Source organism: Botrytis cinerea, chromosome 3 (genome assembly GCF_000143535.2).
Source record: "Botrytis cinerea B05.10 chromosome 3, complete sequence".
Classification (NCBI taxonomy): domain Eukaryota; kingdom Fungi; phylum Ascomycota; class Leotiomycetes; order Helotiales; family Sclerotiniaceae; genus Botrytis; species Botrytis cinerea.
In genome coordinates, this window is record NC_037312.1 from 1,920,003 (window position 1) to 1,941,153 (window position 21,151).

A 21,151-nucleotide genomic window follows, 5' to 3' on the forward strand; every position below is an offset into this window, starting at 1 on the left:
AAATTAAACATTAAACATTAAAAATTAAAAATTAAAAAATTACAAGTTACAAGTTACAAACTAGTAAAAACATGTGCGTCAACGCAAGGTATCGCAAAGCCATCGAAACGTAACATACAAGAATATACAAAAGAAAAATACACAGTGCCAAAATTGGCTACAAACTTAACAATATAGTACAGTACAGACCATTCGCTACGCTAAGTGGCATCTTGAACTCTCCTCGTCTCCTTCGCATACCGAGATATCACGGCTTTGACCGTGGCCCGGGTTAGAGACCCAGAGAGACAAGACAACCGCTTAAGAAGATCTATCAGAACATTTGTCACCCGTGTTTCCATGCCCATCACAGGTAATTGCCGCAAAATGTTCATCAAAAAAACCAGTATCACCAAACAAAACAGCAGCAAAAGGAGGAAGCAAAGAAGAAGGTAGAGGCGGAGTCGGAGTGGCAGAAGAAGTGGCAACATCAGGATGGTTAACTGGACCGCTTAAGGGGATCGAACCCTTAGGGGATTGGCGGCCCAAAAATGATTGCAACTCCTCACCATTGGAAGCCGATCCACCGACATTAGGGTTGGGGGACCCAGAAGCAAAGAGAGCCGACGAAGGGCTGGCCAACTGACCGTGTGGGGAGGCGACGGGACTAGGCCTATTCTCAACCGAAAAATCGTGAAGAGGGAGGGCTTGACCCATTTGATTAACCTCCGCGCGTCTCTTGGCGGCTGGTTCTTCGACAGCATCTCTTTCGACTGGCAGAGCCCTCTTTCCCTTCTTTCTTCCTTCGCAATCACTACAGCAGCTAAGTATCATGTCTCCAATAATTTTCTTGGGAAGATACTTAATCGAGCCCACTCTTGAAAAACATTTGTCCCTGCCAAGATGGTCAGGCAAATGGTTCTCTACGAAGAGTGCCCAAAAATTCTCGCCTGGTACTACTAGCTTCGACTCCGCCTTGCCTTTATCTCCCCCTTTAGGCACATAATTTTCCCAGAGTGTGCCATCCTTCACCTCGTATTCATGCTTCAAAGCATTCTTATACGATGCCGGAGTTCCCTTGTAGCCCTCTGGCACCTCTAGGATGATGCCGGGACTAGCATCGATTGCTTTCTTGTCCTGGATCATCTTGTCCAGCCGCGACCGCGATGGCAGGAGTGAATTGGGATCCTTCGACTTTTTGTCTTCGGCGAAAGATTGGATCAATTTACTCCTCCATGCTGGGAAGGACAATTTACTGAGATCTAGGAAGGGTTTGGGTTCGATAAAGTATATAGCATCAATATGCTTAGCAAAAAGGTTTCGTCGTTCTTCTAAGGAAATATTTGAAGCCATCTGTTTGCTATTAGCCATTATCCCAATCAAATTAGTACAGTCAAAAACTCAGATACTTGAATCATCGAATAGAATTCAGACAATGGAAGCTTTTGATTGACGATGTGTGGTACAGACAATCGAAAGCTCCTAATGTTCAAGAGCAAGATAATAATCAAAACGAGTTCATTGTTTCAAATAATTTCAACTATCTAAAAAGTTTAAGAAAATGAAAGCTTCAAATTGTCGAATTTCAATCCGAACAATTGAAACTCCTGAGTATTTGACAACAATACAATATTCAAATTCAGTTCATTGTTTCAAACCATTTCAATCATCTAATTGAATCTGGAGAATGAAAGCCTCCAATTGTTGGGATATGATCTGAACAATTGAAGGCCTTAAATGATTAACAATATTGCAATGTTCAACATGAATTGATTGTTTCAAACAATTCCAATCATTCAATCAACTTCAGAAAACGAGAGCTACAATATATCGTTGAGAGCCTTGACATCATGTCGTTTGGTCCTAAGCATTCAACTGCAGCAGGGAATATGCACCCATGGCAGCAGAAGAATGAATTGAACGGAGCGAATAGCAGCAAATAACAAAAAAATTTCGCTATACAATACCAAAGACTTTCAAGCACAGATACATTTGTTTCATCCCCATTACATTAATCCTTCTCATCGTGCAATAAATAGACCATCGAACAATTTCAATTGCGCTCCTCCTCAAGAGCTCTCGCCTAATGTATCAGGCCTGAACCATAAGGCGTGAAAGCCCAAGGTCCAACTCGCGTAATATACACCCATCCCCTAATGTGCAAGACGAAGCATGTTCTTGACGGGAATACATTATACAAGACAAGACAACACAACACAACACAACAATTGAACAATAATACCAAGTGTGAAGCATGTAGCAAGATCATGCCAACAATGATCAAGTGCTTACATAAGCTTCTCGAGTTTGTCACTACTAGGTAGGCTAGTACACTAGCGCGATCTTTGTGATCACGTGAGTAGTTGGACGAATTCCCACTAACAATTTCTAAAAAGGATTCTATATGATCAAGATTTGCTTGAAGGCTACTCAGCCTGATATGAAAGGCTGGAGATACCCGTGGGTGCATTGAGAACCTCCAAAAAGCCAACAATTGTGGAATAGTCGAAAGCAAGCTATGTAGTGCTGAGCAGCTCAAATCGAGTTGAAGGTGTCTAAATGACCCAAAGCGATGCAAAATTTGTCCATAAATTCAATCTTAAAGACAGCAGGTCATTAGAGAACCAGGCTGCGATTCTGTTGTTTCGCCAAAGTACGCAGTAAAAGTGAAGTGCATTAAATTGAAAGGAATAAAGTGAAAAATGTGTCTTACCTCGTCTGAAGTTATCCACCAGTTATATTACACTCTTAACCGGTTCGAAGATTTGGCGATGAAAGGGCGTATTCGATATTCGTGTTAACCTGGAAGTGAATCATAAGCAATTGCTTCGAAAATGAGTGGAATTGACAAGGAAGGAGCGATGTGGTTAATACTTTGCGGGAAAGAGTTCTTACCTTGGGCAGCTCGCTCAAGTAGCTGTTATGATAGTAGGAGACAGGAGATTGCCTAAAGTGGGCAGATTGTGTGTATTGTACTTAAGATCTTGTAAAGTGAACGGAAATATTGTTCTAGTAATCGAAGAATATTCTGGTTGACTTTATTGAAGATGTTGCGTACGAAGGAGAAAAAGGAAAAGAAAAGGAATGAAAATTGTGAGGATTCGTTCGTTCTTTTAAAGTAACGTTCACACTGTGTGGGAGTGCTAGATTAGCCTGGAAAACTTGATTATACTCTTCCAGCTTAAACAACTATGTGCCCCTTGGAGCGCTTGGTATTTCTCTCGCGGTTGCCGATCGTGAAGATCTGGAGTTAGTCTAACCTAGTCATGGTAGGAACGACGTAATATACATCAATTGGACCATCCAATGGCAGACTCCCAGCAATGCTACGATAGCCTTAGGCTAGCAACCATATACAGGCCTACAAGCCATAGAAGGTACATGTCAGTGTATGAGAAGGGCAATGGCAGAGAGGGCAATGGCAGAGAGGGTAAGCAGAGAGGGTAGTGCAGTGTTCATGAACAGCCTTCATCTCCTTTGAGATTTTCAAAACTGAGATTGGATTACCATTTACTATAGATAACGCCTAAAAGCTCTCCGTACAGAGTGTAGAAAGTTCTAGGATGCCTCCGAACAACCACACACCTCTTTACCTACGATACCTGTACACCAGAAACACAAGTGGAAGGAGCATACAACACAACATTTTGCGACGTTTAACCAGACAATTAGGTTTGAGCAAGGTCTGCGAATTCATTAACTGTCTTTATGTAGTGAGATGATATACACGCAACACACTACGACGGCTCGCATTCGCAAATGGTGACGCTCAGCGCATACCTGCTGTCTACAACTACAACTGGAAGATATACACTACACAACATCTTGTAAGGATTAGCCGAAGAACTCGTCTCCTTGTATATCTGCGAGCTATCAGCAAACAGCTGAATAGTTGGAAACAGTATGCAACATGTGACAATGGCTAATTGGATGCAAATATACAGGAGCTACTCCAGAAACACGACCACAGCGATAGCAAGGACCCATAAGACAACAGGTCGAAACCATCAATTGTTCGATTAGCTACAAGATATCTTCGAACCACAATTACACAAGAGAACAATGGTACCCAGCATTATAATGATCAGTCGAACAGTGAGACTTGAAAGGCACCCTCGAGCCACAATCGCACAGACAGGAGTCGAAATAGACGAATATTCGCAACGATTAGACGAGAGACACGAAAAAGCTTCATCAATACATAATGGTTTATATAGATTTGGGTATGATAGAACGCGGCGCCCATGTGCATGTGTCTCACAAGGGCTTCTCTGTGCTGGTGATACCCACACGCAGCCGCATCTTCTTCTCTGCGAATCTAGTATGCGATGGTTGTACTCGGGAACAATCTCATAATCGTGTAGCTCACAAGAGGGCAACATACATCACTTTTTGAATTACAAGTTTCGCAAAATTTGGATTTCTCAGGGGGCTAATAACCTCACAAATGAAGTGAATACCTATTTTCAAACCATCAAACATGAACATGCATTGGAACGAGATGGATGCTCTAGCTTCCGCACCCAAAACTCTCAAATCTACTGATGATCAATGAATATTATCTACCTAACCCTACATCTAATTCTGGAAACTTCTGCTCTTAGAATTAAATTAACAGATCATATGAACTCATCTATGTGAAATACAACAATTTCATGCGTGAGCATCTCCAGGCTTTTTACACTGTTAGGAATTCATCTTTAGGCTTAAGAATCTCAATAGGCACCAATTGCAACTTTTCAGAAGCCCACATGTCTATAAATCACCGAAGACACTCTAAAGCCCATCAAACACACACTCATCTGCCTCTGACTCACGCTTTAAAACTTTATCTTGATCCGAAGCGCTGATTCTTACCAGATTCTTACATTACTAGTTCCTCCAGTAGATGATTCTGGTCTTCTACTGATTGGAAGAAAGCAAATGAAGATCGTGAGACTTGTCGAAATCGAAACGTCATCATGGGATCACGTGAAAAAGTTAATCTTCTACTGGAGGCTTGAGATATGCGGTGCAGGTTGTGTGATTCCTCAGTGTGGCGGTAGAAAGCGGAGAATACCGGAGGGTGGTAGAGATTGAAGAATAGATACAGAGAGATGGTGGGAGCAGAGAGTAGAGATGAAGAGTAGAGATGAAGAGTAGAGATGAAGAGTAGAGATGAAGAGTAGAGATGAAGAGTAGAGATGAAGAGTAGAGATGAAGAGTAGAGATGAAGAGTAGAGATGAAGAGTAGAGATGAAGAGTAGAGATGAAGAGTAGAGATGAAGAGTAGAGATGAAGAGTAGAGATGAAGAGTAGACATGGAGAGTAGACATGGAGAGTAGAGAGTATACATGAGGAGTGGAGAGCAGAGGTAAAGACTAGATTTCTAATGATAAGTAGAAACACAACAGGCAAGATCCTAATCATGAATGTGATGAATACTCAGTCGAATTGACAATACACATAGAATCAAATTCGCCAATAACGCAGACTCGATTGACCGATTCGAAAGGATTTATTTGTTGATATTTTTGGTATTCGAATCTCGATTTGATACAACTCCTAGCCACTATACTCACTGACCACATCCTTTACAAGCAACAGCCATATACTTCAGAGCCCGAATAAGTCTGCTACAACTCAAATCATGGGGGGAGGGGGCATGGATTTATATCCGACTTGTACTAAGCACGGTATGTACAGAAATATACAACTACGAAGAGAAAAGCCTGTAATCCATTTGTAAAAGGAACATATTCAGAACATGAACATTATCAATATTGAATAAAAGATGGCGTTCAATTAAGCGACAATTTGGTTTGGACGAACATGAGCAATGGTTCAAAAACTGGTTGTTCGTAATTTTCTACCTAAGACTGCCATTATTTTATCAAACTATTTACGGAATTACAGCCTGGGGTACCATTTTTCTGCTTCTTCAAACGGAGAAATTGATTAAAATTCGTGGATTTTGTGGTCGAGCTTTCGCTCTTATAAGCCCTGGCAACACTACACAGTGTTCGATTTCATGATTGAGGAGCTTGATTGTATTTATTCGCTATCCGAATCCAACTGCATTGTAAGATGCACACTGCCATCCGAATCCGAATCCGACTCTTCAGCATTATCGTAGCTCATAGCAGTATCTGTATTCATTGTACGCTGATCCAAAGGTTGAGGGTTCGTAAACCTAGCGCCTGGAACATTCGAAGACATGGCAGGTTTTTCGAACCCGGATTGGCTTGGCAGATCTTCTCGGATACCGGAATTCAATCCAGAACCAAAATTTCCTCTTAGTGGAGTCGGAAATTCGTTTTCTGAAATCGACTGAAGATTTTGTGCATCAACAATATCTTTTTGGCTGGCAACGACCTCATCAGTACTATCCATAACGTCGTCTTCGGCATCGAAACTTTCTGGAAGATCATCGAGTACTGCGGTGGTATGTCCAGCAGGTATGATCGGCATGCGGGGGCGTAAAAGAATTTCTACCGAATCATCATCAGGAAATTCCCTTGTAATATGTGGGAGTACACTCGACAATGCTTTTCCATTCTTTCCAACAAATGGGTTTAGTATACTTGCTAGCATTGCTTCTTTATTCCGTCCGAGGATAGCGGTTCGCTCGAGTTGAGAACGCATCGATATATCAAGATATGCCTGGGGAAGTTTGGACAATAATATAGGCAAAAGAGAACTGGCCGCCGCAACAACTTCTGGGTCAACAACGACAATTGTCGATATGGAGCCACTAAGTAAAGTATCTGCATTCTGACTTGACGAACCTTTAGGTTGAGACTTACTGGCTTCAGGGTTGCTGATGCCCGAGTAACTTGTCTCCAGATCTTTACAGCATGCTCGCATTATTGGTACAAATTTTGAGACACGTGGTTTATCTAAGCTTTGACTGAGCAACGGCAGAATTTTACAGGCTAAAGAATATGTCGATGCACGAAAGTCTTGATGGTTCTTTCCAGACGAAAAGGACCACATCAGCAAGTCGAGACTTCCCTGGGCCAGAGAGACGAAACTTTGTCCTAGAGTGGCCGACATAGTGCTGATAAGATGCAATACGGAAACAAAAACATTTGGCAGGCCAGCCCATAATCCATCCTTCTCATCACGGTCAATGGCAGGGTGCAACCTCACACTTCCGGAATTCGAGTCTGTAGGCGATGGCAAGGAAATCGACAAAATCCTGGTGATCAAATCGAAAATTGGTCCAACCGGGATTGTGACAGCCGAAGGAGTGGCTTCTCTGAGGTATTCATCCAGAAATTCCAGTAAGCCTACTAATCTCTCAATGCCAGCATCAATACCAGTCCAGCGGGGCAAATCATCAGGGGTTCGCGCGCCGCCAGAGAGCTCTTCATTAACATTCACAGTTTCAGCGGTATATCCAGCAGTCGACTCCCAGTCTTCCACAACGGCTCGGAAAACTTGGTCGGCAGTCATGTGAATATTTTGCACAAGATCCCGAACTGCCTTTCCCCATTCCTCTCCTCCGCCATTCTTCGCGACTGTCTGATGCAGAACGACTGTCAGTTTACGAGCACTCTCCTTTACTGACAACGGAACGTAACTCCGATCACAAAGGGTGCATGCTAGATATGGTCTGGTGGCAGCACGTATCTGGGATGCGAAAGGGCGGAAAATTGTAGTGTGACGAGGCAGTAACATGGCAAATGAGCAGAACACTGTCTCTACTGATGATGGGGTTACATCCAAGGCATTCATCGATGGCTTAGATGAGATCAAATTCAAGCAAGACGTTACAAAGGTGGGTAACGTTGGCGTGGTGATTTCTCTGACCAGGGTTTGGTATTGATGGGTCATGGAGTAAATCTTGGCAAGGGCTACAATACTCAGCTCTTTGGCAGCACTTGAGTCTGGTTTCTAATATGATGATTAGTATTTACATATGATATGGCACCCGTGGATGGTAGGAATGGTTTTCACACATACACCAAGAATCGAGAGCAATCCTCGCACCCAAGATCCCGCGTCGCGCAAAATCTCCCAACCTCCAACTTCGACCACGACCTTGATCAAGACGATAGCAGCAAATCTTCCCGGGGCGCTCTTGCCATTCAATAAGGTTGTCAATTGAGTCTTTAATTTGTGGACCAGGACTGCCGACTGCGATGCATCCGCCTTTCCAGCATTTACACTGGGGGTTGAAAGAGGAATTTGGCATTGAAGGACATATTGAACAAGAGAAGGTACGAGACTCGGAAGGTCATTTGGAGGAGTAGATGCTAGACGCAAGCAAAGAATGCGCAGCTCAGATGGGACAGACATCTTTTGAACTTTTGAATCCCAATTTTCTCTGTTTGGATATTGTGAAAACCCTGAAGAAAGAGTTTTATGTTTCACCGGAAACCCTCAGTCTTGATTGGAATAATTCAAGATCTCTTTAGAGTAGATAAATGGTTGTGAGGGATAGAGAATATGAAATTTAAAAGAAACTCAATTCCATGTAACATATCACGATCGAGATTGGACAAAGTGTTGCGTATATAAAAATGTTCAGTTCAAAAGGAAACTCGGGAGAACTTCGCTTTGATTGGCTAGCGGTGGAGCTAGACACGAACAGCATCGTCAAGTGGTTGAGCCATAGCAAAGCCACAGTGGCTGACACGCAGGTAGCATGCTCAGCCTTGTTGTGATACGATCAGTTATTAGTCACGTGATGTAGTCAGTCGCTGTCTACTATTGGGAGATATATTTATAGTGCATGTGCCAGCACGCAGCCTTGTGCTCGGAATGACATTATTCCGGCCCCGACTGCCAAGAAATCTGAGAACTGGATTTCTGGAAACCCCCCTGGGACGACCAAGACGGGTGGGTGTGAAGACCGAAGCTTAGAAAATGGTTCGTATCCATGGATTTCATTCAAGACCCCAAATATTCAGTAAATTGAAGACCCAATCTATTGGTAATTAAGCTGACGAAATATTGAGCCATTCAATCAGTTTACCGTTCTCCTAGATCACTTAATTTCACAATAAATCTTAATTTCTCCCCATCCCACAATTCCATTTGTGCTTGGCTGCTCTTCTTGTGACCTCCTTGAGCATGCTGTCATTCGCTTCAACGTGTTAGCCATCTCCATTCCTTTTCACATATACATATACATATACCTACTGCATACCCAGGAACCAAAATTACATGCGACCATGAGTGTAAGTTGAAATATGTTGATAGGACACAGCACTTGATACATCTGCTTACATACTTTAGCGTGAACAAACCAAAGCGGCCCATTATATTCAGCTCCTGGACACGGCTCGTTGCGAAGGTAATTGGGATGCCGTGCCAGAACTTGTTAGGAAGATTAGGAAACATGCGCCTTCGCGGATATGTATGTTTACATGCTACCACTAGAATTGACAGTCTAATCTTAGACTGTTTGCACTGATCTTCGACATTAACCGGTTTCAATAGGCCTCACGTTGACCGCAGAGACTGAACATGCAGTTACACAACATTGTCTTAAAACATTGACCTCTGCCACGCCACCATCGACAGCTGGCTCTACCTCCTCAGATCTGTCAAGATATATACCGCCACTCTTAGAAGCTATATCGAACGAACGACAACATGTTGAAGATGGCTTCCAGGCGCAAGTTTGTGTTAGTTGGATACATTGGCATATTGGAGAACATGCCCTGGCAGCTTCGAGTTTACCTGAAAGTATAGAAGCGGAATTTTCTCAACTTGATGGAACCAACAAAGAATCGAACGAATGGACGAAAGTGTGTGCACTCAAGGCCTCGTTTATTAAGGGGGACTCGCAACGGAGGACTGGGCATTTGGCAGAAGCATTGGAAACCTTTGATTCCGCTTTGCCAATACTGGCAAGCGTATCATCTACACCACCACCTACCGGCCGAAAGGAATTGAACACTTGGATCGAAGAATTGTTGGCAGGATCTTGCATGCTCTCAAGCCATGCCATCAAAACAAAATCCTCACCAACACTGGAGACCGAAACATTATCAGCATTTCGTGCATGGGCGAGATTTTGGGAATGGGCCCCAACGAAGCCATTAGATCGCGCACTGCATGCTGAAGCCTCAAGGCGACAGGTGTGGGAGGAATACTACATCACATTATCGGACATTCTCCAGCAACACCTACCATTTCCCACAACAGATCTTACTACCGCATATCCTGAGTCATCATCGAAACCACAGCAACGAGCGGAATTAAAACAAGTGGAAGCTCGCTACGAGGAATTGCTTCTGAGTGAAGTACAGTTTCCGAAGGCGGAAGAACCAAGTGAGGAAGTCGAAGCATTTGTTGAACTAGTGATGCAAAACTGGAGAGTTTTATGTGGGAATACATGGCAAGAACATGAACTTGGCGAAGGAGGGGCTGAGGCAATTAGTAGAAGTGTTTTGAACATTCTGTACAATGCCGCAACTAAAACGTTCCATTCAACGCCAATTTTGCGACATTTATTTACCGTTCATGTAGCGGTCGCGGAGTTTGATTTAGCGTTTAAAGCATTCGATACCTATTTGGAGATTGTGAAGAGAGGGAAAGCTCGAGTGGAGAAAACTGGGGAGTTGGAACACGGTCTAGATGACGACGAAACAGTCTTGAAAACGGCTGCTGAATGCATCAGAGCTTTATGTCGATATGGCTCAAGAGAAGGGGCAGAGAAGGCTAAAGACCTTGGCCACTTTTTCGAGGAGTGGTTAGCTAAACACCATCCCGCCGAACAGCCACATGGAACCGAGAAATCACTTGATAATGGCACCTCGCTTGTTTCAAACAATCCTATATCACCAAATACATTTGCCATTGCTTGGCGGTCAATCGGAATCGGCTATGCACAATGGGCACGCTTGACTTTCGATTCATCTTCGAGGGGGGCCATTCAGATGAAGGCTATAAAATGCTTTCGTCGGGCTCTTCTCCCAGAGTATAAGAGCACTGCAGATGTAGAAACCCTTTTTGCATTGGGCACAATCCTTGCAGAACGCAGAGAGATATCGACAGCGATTGAGGTTGTGAAAGTTGGGCTTGCTCCTCCGCGCTCCAATTTGCAAAATGGTCATGGCTCCTACGTCGCAGCCAGATTCTCAAGAGAAAGATCTCTGGTACCGTTATGGCATCTTATGGCTTTACTACTGAGTGCGAGGCAGGATTTTATGACAGCAGTAAGATCTTGTGAAGGCGTCTTTGACCAATTCGGGGATTCGAAAAATCTATATGGAGAATCTGAACTTGATGGTTCCTTTAGGAGCGAGCATCTGAATTCCAACGAAAACATTATGCAGCAGAATCGAGGCTTAGTAGATGAAATGGATGATTTTGAAAAGGCAAATCTTTTGGAGGTAAAGATGACTCAGTTGTCTCTTATAGAAGTCCTTGAGGGCTCCGAGGTTGCAGTCAATTGTAGTGATGAGCTTTTAACTCTATATACGAGACTGTTCGGTGATCCTTCTAAAGAAACTGCCACTGCAGTAGTTCAAAATGCTACATTGGTACCCCCCAAAAGTTCAGCAGGAACCATTAGAAGTATGAAAGGAAGTATATTTGGACGAACTCTGAATAGGTCAATGCGAAAGGATATGGTAGCTTCGATGGAACAGAGCACAATCTCTCAACGATCAGACACCACACATGCCACGATCAATAGAGCACCAACTATTCAAGTCACTCATGAAAACGGCACAGCTGGAAGACATAACCGCAGACGCTCCGGAGATCATGAAAAGCTACACAAAAAGTCAAGTGTCAGAAATCCTTCACAAGGGCCAAACAGGAGCGCGAGTATAGGAAGGACCGATGGCACTGCGAGGGAGATGGATGTACAGAATGGAGAGGATCATTCGGAACAAGGCTCAAAACCACTACCCCCAAACTCACAGCAAATGGAACACAAGGAGCCGGTCCTCAAACCAGTGGGTTCCAATCACATTGTTCAAGATGGTCGCCTTCCAATTACACCACACTCATCATCACCCAGCCCCACAACACGATTCTCGAAAGATTCCGAGAGACGGCGAAGAATAACAACACTAGTGAAAGTGTGGTTGTTAATTGCTGGCTTTTATCGGCGAGCAACCATGCATGAAGACGCTAAAGGTGCAATCGAAGAGGCGCATAAGTTGGTGCACGGCTTAGAAATAGATATTCTCAATGACCCAACAGGCCTCGCGTCATTCGATCATTCTGGTTGGGGAGGTGGAAAGAGTGTGGCTGAATTATGGGGCGATGTTTTCTCAGAGGTACGTATGCTCGAGGAATTCATAGAATTTTGCTAATATTTTTTAAAGCGTGGCTATCTCTCTGCAGAACAATCTTCTCCATATACGGCCCTTGAAAACTTCGAGAGTGCTTTAACTCACTTTGCTGACCACCCTGCCGCAATCGTTGGGCTTTCCGATATTCTACTAGACGTATACACAGAAGAACTTCTACCTCTTCCCACCATGCCAGCTTTAGTTCTTCCCACGGTATCTACCAGTACTCCCTCAGCCTCTACCCTCAATACCTCAGCGCAATCGCAACCATATCAACCAAACCTTCCCTTTCCCACGAGTGGACCCCTTGGTCTTTCCCTTCCTACTCCTCCGCACCGAGAAATTCCCTCTGTTTCAAGATCGAACCAAACCGATAAGCTCGATAGACTTGCAGCTCGGGATCGTGCATATGGGCTTTTATCCGGTCTAACTAGATTAGGTTCAGGTTGGAACTATTCAGAAGCTTGGTATTCATTAGCCAGAGCATATGAATTGGGAGGACAGAAGGATAAAGCGAGAGAGGTACTTTGGTGGTGTGTAGAGTTGGAGGAAGGCAGAGGATTGAGAGGCTGGGATGTGGCTAGCAGTGGCGGTTATGTTCTTTAATTAATTACTAGATGGGTAGATGTGAAAAGTGCGATTTTCAGACTTCGGACGATAGGGGGTTTGGTTCTACATATCGGACAGAGGCTCTAGGTGGGGTATAAATAATGCAGACTTAAATTAACATTGTTGAAATATTGACCCGACGTTCAATTGGGCTTGCAATAAGTGTTGAATCGTATGGACAGATATATCGGTAATATTTTCTACATGACCTATTATCTTTCATTAATAATAAGAGTAACCTAATAATCCATTGTACTTTTCATTGTACCCTTCTTTGATTTCAAATTTAGCCGCTCGTCTTATTATGTTGATTGTGAAAAGCGGGTAAAGCTTGCGTAGCACCAAGTGTTGAACTCAAATCGGCTATTAGCCGCGCGTACTAATCCTCAATCACATCGCGCAGGCCAAGGTAGGAACCGGCGCTTGCAATGTGGATATATTGTGCCAGGTCCAGTAGGGGTTATGGTTACAATTGTTGTCAGAAAATTTTCCGGAAAACTGATTGTTGATGATTATTGGGGGATGTGGGAATTGAAGGCTGGGAGCTGGGTCCAAGATGTGATACGGATGATGCAAAATATCGAGCTAAGTTGGCACGACCAGAAGGCAAAGCGAAATACAAGGAACGAGTTATCAGTGTGTGTGTGGAATCAATTGGATATCTATGAACATTCTATCTATCTTCTCCTTTAGACAGGCTTGTTGATATGTATCCACTTGCTAACTAACACCATTTTCCAACACTATTCTCTGAACCTCCAGGGTCCTTTCTAATTTCGCAAAACGCCAAACACCCTCCACTACCAAAACTCGCTACGTACTTCTGGAACTCGGGATCTTGAGCTATGAATCACCACCTGGGTGATGAGCTACTTTTTTAAGCTTGATCTTTGACTTGTTTTCAGTTGGAATACTTCTTCTCAGCACGTGAATCTCAGGATGTGTGCCGGAGCGGACTCGGTACGGGTTGTGTGAGCCCTACTAAGGCTTTGTGCTAGATTTCTTTGAGGAAGTCGAAGAGGGTCCCTTTGATCCGGGAAGACTTGTTCTCGATTCGGAGATATGTTTATCAGTTTTCTTTGTGCCAGTGTTCTTATCTGTGGGAGCTGTAACTGTGACTTTGAAACTGGAGGTTGGCTTTGTTTTTTCTCTAGAAGAGCTGCTAGAGATGCTGGGATTACTTCTGGGCATTGTTGGGGATTGGATTGTGTGGGGTTAAGATTGGATGGGATAGGATATGATGAAGGTATTGAACTGTGTTGATGATAGAGATCTGTGAAGGTGTTGCTGTTGTTGTTGCTGTTGTTGTTGATGATGAGATATGTATTATGGCTCGAGAATCTGTATGTTATATACACTTCTTGAGTACCAACACATCCACTTCGCCGACGTTATCCATCCGGACTGGCCCTCGTTCGCGATGCAATTAATTCCAGGTAGAAATATCGAACGTTATTTTTACGTAGTCTTTTATTTATTTCGGTTGATCTGGACTATGTGGTCGGTCTCGCTACCATCCACGAGGAGGACAGAAATCTCATAGACTACAGAGACCTACCTTGTGGTCGGCCCGTAATCGAGAGCATTGGTGTTAGATTGCTCTATTAGTTTAGCTGGCGGTCGTTTCTGCGCCTTTTTATCATCCCTATCTGCTATATATAGTATATCTCAACTTCCAGCTCAGCATCTATTGGTTGTTGCCTGGGTGCAAATGGCGAGCTTTGAGGACTGACTTGCATTCAGTATTCATAATGCCTTTATCCTTTAGTGCAGTCAGTCTTGTGCTTTGAGAGGGTTTGACTGCTTTGCTACTTTATGTTCGATATGAATAGGGATATTTGATGGTATGACAAGTTATGTACTGTGGATTATGATGAGAATAAAGTGACAGTTCTCCTTTCTAGAGTCTATTAGCTATTTGGAGTCTGGGTGGATTTCTAGATAAGTACCCAAGCGAATATGAGTATGTAGAGTGAATTCAAATACCAAACACGAACAAGAAAGATGATATGTTCAGTGTACACACATAAGCTAAGAATCGAAACCTCTTGTCATGGTTTTCCCAACCCCTTGCCCCCTTCCATCTTCCATTTTCCATCTACTACTTAATTCCCAACTCTCGCTTCTTCAATCGTTTAAAACACTGTAACTTACACCGCACCTAATTAACCATAATGCTCTCAGCCCGAATCAGAAGAAAAAAAAGAACCTCCATCCAACTACACAGCAAACTATACTTCGTTCACCATTCGAAGCATAAAAATTATCCTAAATTCCATTTCCATAATTATCAAGGTATATCCCCACCCAACCAATTAACCAGATCCTTGTATGGATGTGTACCGACCCAGGCGACTTTTCCAGAGGCCTGCCGGTCAGCCAGACTAAACGGACCAAAATCTGGACCGTGGCACAGTATAGATGTTTAGGTGTAGGATTGAAGATTTCCAAGCGAGTCCTGCGAGAAAGGTCCAGAGGCCAACCAAGTGACCAGACCGAGAAAATTGCGAAATGTGGCGCAGTGTGAGGTCTGCAGATAATCTATATATAGATTGGTGGAAGGGAGGGAGTTATATAAGATACATAGATACCTTTCTATCAGTCCTTCTTGGTTTACTATCTCGTTCTGAATCTTGTATTACTCCTCATTTTTAATTCGTCACTTTCTTCGTCGGTATGTATCCTTCAAATTAACTGCTTGGTATACATATAACCTTCTTTTTTATACACCAATTCTTATTAGCTTATACACCTTCTTATTTGTTCACTAGGTTGTTTATTTACCCCTCCTAAATTCACTATTCTACATACCCCTCTTTCCTTATTCACTAGTATTTAATTTTTACCCCTCCTCCTCGATTCACTATTACGTGCACGTACACCCTCCCTCTTGATTGAATCAGGGTTATAGATACATACCTAACTCGGAATTTTTCAACTCGACAGGACCACAGGTAATAATGGGGCAAAAGATGATATGAGCATTTGTGCGATTCCAGTATACCATCGCGCGCCGTAACATCTATTTCCCATGCAAAATCTACAATCTTGCGCTACACCTCAACATCACCTCATTTACCTCACTATCGTCCATATTCGAACGCAAAGCAATCCGATCCAAGATTCCATCTTCGCTAAACGCCTTGCTCAAAACACTCATCACTCAGCATGTAGGTTCCTAAACCCAACATCCTCGTATCTAAACTAAGCTTTCGTCTCCGTCTATATCTGTAAGAAGTTTGTTAACGCCTTGCAGGTAATGACTGGAGCAATTACCTGGTCGCTTTCAAAAAGAATCCGCATTCCCTTGATGCAATCTTTGAAAGCAGCCAGAAAAGCCAAAGCAGCCAATACCACCACCGGTTCTAGATTGTAAAATGAAGTCGAGTCGTTCCAGAATATATCTTCGTTCGGATTCAGATACCAAATTCGTGTCAATCTGGGTCGCTAGTAATGATATCTTCTAGATGCTCGATATCATGGAGACGATATGGGTTCAGATTGAGCTGATAAATTTGCTGACAAAGTTCATTTCCAAGTATAATGAAGGCGCCGAGGAATATGGTAGTGACTAGGTCGAGCATAGTAGGCTTTACGCCGTCGTTATTAGATGAGTTCAATATCGACAATTGCTTGAGGTTGAAGCCAAGAACTCTAACATCTCTTCGGCCTTATACCCGGAAGAAAAGACCCTTATTTGTTGGCATAGCTGAAAACAATGACTCTTGACGCACATGTTCCAGGCTGTAACAGGGTGCGATTTCGTATGTCTGCACTCGGATACCGATTGCGAAATATTCGATGGTAGCACGAGTGGATGACGGGACCTGTGTATCATGACAGGTATTCTTGTGTGAGGTTGAACAGAGTTTTGTACCGTTGATATCCACTTTAGGATCAAACATCAACGCTAAGAGAACTAATTAAGAGAAAGACTCATAAACACTCTGTGGTGCAAATATAGGATTCAACATCTTTGTCATAGCTTCCGCAGTTGTGAACAAAACACCACCACTAAACACAGTCCGTGATAATCTCATGACGGTTCCCCTCCAAAAAGCTTTCACGCCACCATCTTTTATTATACTCATCACAGCTTGAGTGGTTGTAGTCACTTTCGAAGATTGACTCCTCGTTTTGATTGTATCAAAAGGTTGTGTTGCCAAAGTTGTGATTAAGCCTGCTGCTGCCCCATTCACGAAATTCATGACAGTACTCTGCGGAATATCTTGCACCGCCTGAAAATCCTTGATAATGTTGTACGAACCCATTCTAAAAGAGGTTGCAGAAGCTTGTTTGAGAGTTGTACCAATGAAACCTCTATATAAACCAACAAATCCATCTTCTTTGAGAATGGTACGTATACAATTCACTGTAGAATTATATTGCCTCGTGGTCCTGGCATCATCGATAAGCGCCGTTTTGATCCGTTCAGTAGGTGTGACTGCAAATATGCTGGCTGCAACTCCCGCTGCCATGCCTGCTAACATATTACGACCCGGAGATAGAACGCCAGTCTCCGGATTTCGAAAGACGTTTTTGATGCTGCCATACGAAGCAAATCGTACAGCATCTTTTGCAATAGATCCAAATACCAATGCGCCACATCCCTTATACAAAGCTCTAATACTTTCTTGTTGGTATACTTGTAGAACAATCTGAAATGGATTCCGGGGTAACTTAGATGGACCAGAATGCAGTTGTACTCGTGTTTTGGCAAACTCCATTGGGTATGTAAGAGCCCCTTCTACTCCTCCGGCAATTCCACCAGACAGTAAAGATACGATCGGCGGTGTCGATGCGTTCCCGTGACCACTCATTGTAAAAGTTCGTATTAGTTACTGTAATAACGAGCAAGAATCCAACATGAAAGGGGGATCCCAAACAAGTGTACAGCCAATGACTATTCTTTTATAATTAATAATTTAGTTTCCTTCCACCGTACCAAGGTACTGTTTCCGAAACTTCAATCTATGACGTCTTAGCTTCTCGGTTCTTATTTGTCAACCTCACTGGTAGATCGGCAGTCGGTATTGTAAAGCGTTCGCCTAAACTTGCCGAAGCCGACGATATTGTGAATTGATTATTGTAGATTCTTCATTGTTGAATCTTTGGTGGAACAATAATAGCAATATAGTGTCTCTATTTTTTGGTGCCAGTGCACACTCGCTGATCATCCTGACATTAACGCAAAGCCGCCAACATCATATATACAGTACATAATAGACCAAGAGCAAAAAGTCTAGCTAACTACCTGGGTATTATTTGTAGGGGACAGCACGCGAAGTGCTCACAGTAGCAAATCCATTATTTCCCTTTATAAGCTGCGTCTGTCATGCTTCAGACTGAACGCCTCGAAACTCCTCGAGCTACCTAAGATCCACCCAAAAGCAAACGATTATCAAGCTTCCATAGATCTTTCTTTTCTGACAATGCTAATCTCATCCTTGAAAGCCTTGGCCGAACAAAACTTCGATACACGCTGTGATGCAGTATCGTGAATTTCCTGATTGGCCGGATTTGTTTCTTTTCTGACTCTTACATAATTCGAGGTGTTTGAATGAGCATCACTAGCTGTGCTAGAGAATGCAAGACGACTTTGCGAATCTTCTATCACTTTCTGCTTCACTTTCAGTCTACTCGAATTATCTTTAGAAGATGACGTCTCATAACCGGGCCTACTACTGCTTCCTGTTTGTCTGTTCATTGAAACTGTGGAGCTTCCAAACAAATCAATTCCAGTAACCGATTTCACTTGAACGTTGTTCTTGCTCCTGGGAATACCTCTAGAATCGTTCTGTTGTGGCTCTGAATTCACGAATGCTACTCCAGTTTCTTTAAGATCATCAAGTATACGTCTGCGTTTCGCCACCTGTGGAGATCTTGATTGTAGATGTCGGTCAAGATTGAAGTAGGGCGACATGGAAGTATCAGGCAAGCGCTTTCGACGACCTGAGCTTGTAACCTCTGTTGTAGGCACGGTATATCCAGGCAGATATTCAAGAATGTCGTCATCATCTCGTGGTTTCCAGAACTTTGTGACTCGCTCATATGCCTGCTCTATCGCGTCGGAAACCGGAGGTTTTTTGTACCATGGATGATTTACTGCTTGAACAGCACTCATACGTTGACTTGCATCACTAGCCAAAAGACCGCGCAGGAATGATCGAACTCTTCGATGAAGATAAGACCACTTGCTTGCTACCTCTTTTTCATCGGATGAAAGAAAGTTCTTAGCAGCTTGAATTTCTTCCAGCTGGGACAATCGGCCTCGAGGAATCGAACTTTCACCAGTGAGCAAACTCCATGTCAATATTCCAAATGACCACATGTCTGCAGCTGTCGTATAGCCACGAGTTATATCAGGACCAATGATTTCGCTATCATCAATCAGTACCATTACTCGTTACATGTTGTTTTTGAAAGATATACTTACGGTGCAACGTAACCCTCTGTCCCCACTGAAGAAAAGAGTCTGCCGGTTGTTTTTTCCGTATAATTAGCAAGGCCAAAGTCTGTGAGAATTACTCGAGAGCCGACATCGGTATTTGTAATGAGAATGTTTTCCATTTTAACATCTCTATGTGCAATTCCTTTCGAGTGGAGATATTCCAGAGCCAGAGCGATTTGTCGCGTAATAAGGCGAGCGTGGGCGTCTTCAAGCTTATTATCGCAAGAATCGAAGTATGTGTATAAGTCTCCTGCTGCAGCAAGCTCTGTAAACATATACAACCTCTCGTTCGAAAGGAAGGCCCTCTCAATGCGGATGATATTTGGCTACTGATTATTAGTCTTGGCCATTTGAATACATAGGCGGACGAATCAGTGAGCTTGTCACAACTTACATGATTCAGTTTAGACAGTATGTTAACTTCTCGTAGGTGTGATTTCCTCGCCAAATCGGTATCATATTGCTGACTTGATCCCGTAGAACCATCGGAGCTGGAGTGCGCACGTCTTGAGGGGCTTACTTTGATTACTTTACATGCTACCTGCTTCGAGCTGCTAGCATTTTTGGCAAGAAAGACCTCTCCAGCAATACCACTGCCAAGAACATGGTTGGAAATGGTGTATCGATCTTTGAAATACTATAAATCTATTGGTCAACATAAAATACATACCAGGAGAAAATAATGGCATTAATACCTTGATTTCGATATCAGGCAAAGGCATATGCGATGTCATTCTTGATTTTGGTTGGTGAAATTGAAACTTCCAATCGGGTCGGATCTCAATCGAATCACCTTCAACAAGAAGATGTCCAATTCTTTCATTACCAGCTATACCAATCAATGTATTGTTCACATAGGTACCATTCCTGGACTCAAGATCTTCGCAATAAATTGAAGGTGGGTACTCATCCAGCTTTTCCGTATCATATATAATGGTGTAGATGCGAAAGTGTTGTTTGGAGACAAGCACACTATCAATGGAGAAATCACTAAACCATTAGCAGGCTACAGATTGAGTGAACAAATTGCATACCATTTCGTCTCTCTTCCCACATGAAGATAGCCTTTGGCAAGAATAGGAATTGCTGTAAACTCTACATTAGATCACGAAGACTGGTGAGATAAGAGGCTCACGAACTGAGCTTTTGACCAGTCTGTGCATGCTCATAACTGAGCGATGCGATAATATTGCTATCGAGGACATGGCTATTCCCTTCATGAGTTCCCATGAGGGATTGATCAATGTTCTCACGATAGTCTTGACCACCGAGTTCACAATCCAATCCCGGTGCTTCCATTGTGACGCTAAGATATTGGTGATGGATTGGAGACAAATTGTGGAAATTGTGAAGAGATGAGAAAGTTAGAGAGAAAGTAGAGAGAAAATGAAGTGGTAATGTATATACGAAAAAAGGTATGAAATTGGATGATGTCGGTCAAGTCAAATAAGCATAGATAATGCTCAACGAATGTGCAATTCGCATCACCTTAGGAGAGATGGTGGATATCAAAATGACCGTGAGTAAGTAAATGGTAGAACATGTACAGGCGGGAGTAGTAAAAGATGAAATTGTGACTTATTAGTTAGATAATGCTTCATCGAAGGCCATCTTCATCACCTGGTATATAACTTGTAGCTTTTCTTATTTCTTGACGTATCGCATCACCTTGCTTCTTTTGAGAGAAGTGAAGGAACGAAGGGGGCAGCCACATGCAACTCCGTGTTCGTCATCACGTGACCGACAGACGACCTCCGTCAACGAACTGCCTCCTATCCTTGGGAGGCTGCGAGTTCTATGTAATCTCAGGCCGAATACATTTTGGGAGGCTTGAGTGAGGTTTGAATGCAATTCTGGGATGATAGAAACA

At 43.1% G+C, this 21,151-nt stretch overlaps 5 protein-coding genes across 5 annotated transcripts; 1 reads left to right on the forward strand and 4 right to left on the reverse strand.

Annotated features, from left to right (window-relative positions):
- Window positions 1-18: 18 nt before the first annotated feature.
- Window positions 19-3,037, reverse strand: BCIN_03g05730 (hypothetical protein). Its single transcript, XM_024692031.1, has 3 exons — window positions 2,875-3,037; window positions 2,693-2,781; window positions 19-1,332 (listed from the first exon to the last, which is right to left on the reverse strand). Exon 3 carries the CDS (start codon window positions 1,330-1,332, stop codon window positions 301-303), a length of 1,032 nt encoding a protein of 343 aa, XP_024547804.1. The 5' UTR covers window positions 2,693-2,781; window positions 2,875-3,037; the 3' UTR covers window positions 19-300.
- A 2,716-nt stretch (window positions 3,038-5,753) lies between these two features.
- On the reverse strand, window positions 5,754-8,497 carry BCIN_03g05740 (hypothetical protein). Its single transcript, XM_001560822.2, has 2 exons — window positions 7,927-8,497; window positions 5,754-7,857 (listed from the first exon to the last, which is right to left on the reverse strand). The coding sequence occupies exons 1-2, from the start codon at window positions 8,260-8,262 to the stop codon at window positions 6,013-6,015; spliced, it is 2,181 nt and encodes a 726-aa protein (XP_001560872.1). The 5' UTR covers window positions 8,263-8,497; the 3' UTR covers window positions 5,754-6,012.
- Window positions 8,498-8,803: 306 nt separating this feature from the next.
- Window positions 8,804-13,080, forward strand: BCIN_03g05750 (hypothetical protein). Its single transcript, XM_001560823.2, has 4 exons — window positions 8,804-9,146; window positions 9,205-9,325; window positions 9,409-12,206; window positions 12,255-13,080. The coding sequence occupies exons 1-4, from the start codon at window positions 9,141-9,143 to the stop codon at window positions 12,825-12,827; spliced, it is 3,498 nt and encodes a 1,165-aa protein (XP_001560873.1). The 5' UTR covers window positions 8,804-9,140; the 3' UTR covers window positions 12,828-13,080.
- A 3,578-nt stretch (window positions 13,081-16,658) lies between these two features.
- Window positions 16,659-17,728, reverse strand: BCIN_03g05760 (hypothetical protein). The gene has a single exon (XM_001560826.2). It carries the CDS (start codon window positions 17,648-17,650, stop codon window positions 16,754-16,756), a length of 897 nt encoding a protein of 298 aa, XP_001560876.1. The 5' UTR covers window positions 17,651-17,728; the 3' UTR covers window positions 16,659-16,753.
- A 182-nt stretch (window positions 17,729-17,910) lies between these two features.
- Bcmek1 lies at window positions 17,911-20,925 on the reverse strand. The gene is made up of 6 exons (XM_001560827.2): window positions 20,421-20,925; window positions 20,316-20,367; window positions 19,977-20,271; window positions 19,676-19,918; window positions 19,267-19,607; window positions 17,911-19,210 (listed from the first exon to the last, which is right to left on the reverse strand). Exons 1-6 carry the CDS (start codon window positions 20,578-20,580, stop codon window positions 18,232-18,234), a joined length of 2,070 nt encoding a protein of 689 aa, XP_001560877.1. The 5' UTR covers window positions 20,581-20,925; the 3' UTR covers window positions 17,911-18,231.
- Window positions 20,926-21,151: the final 226 nt, after the last annotated feature.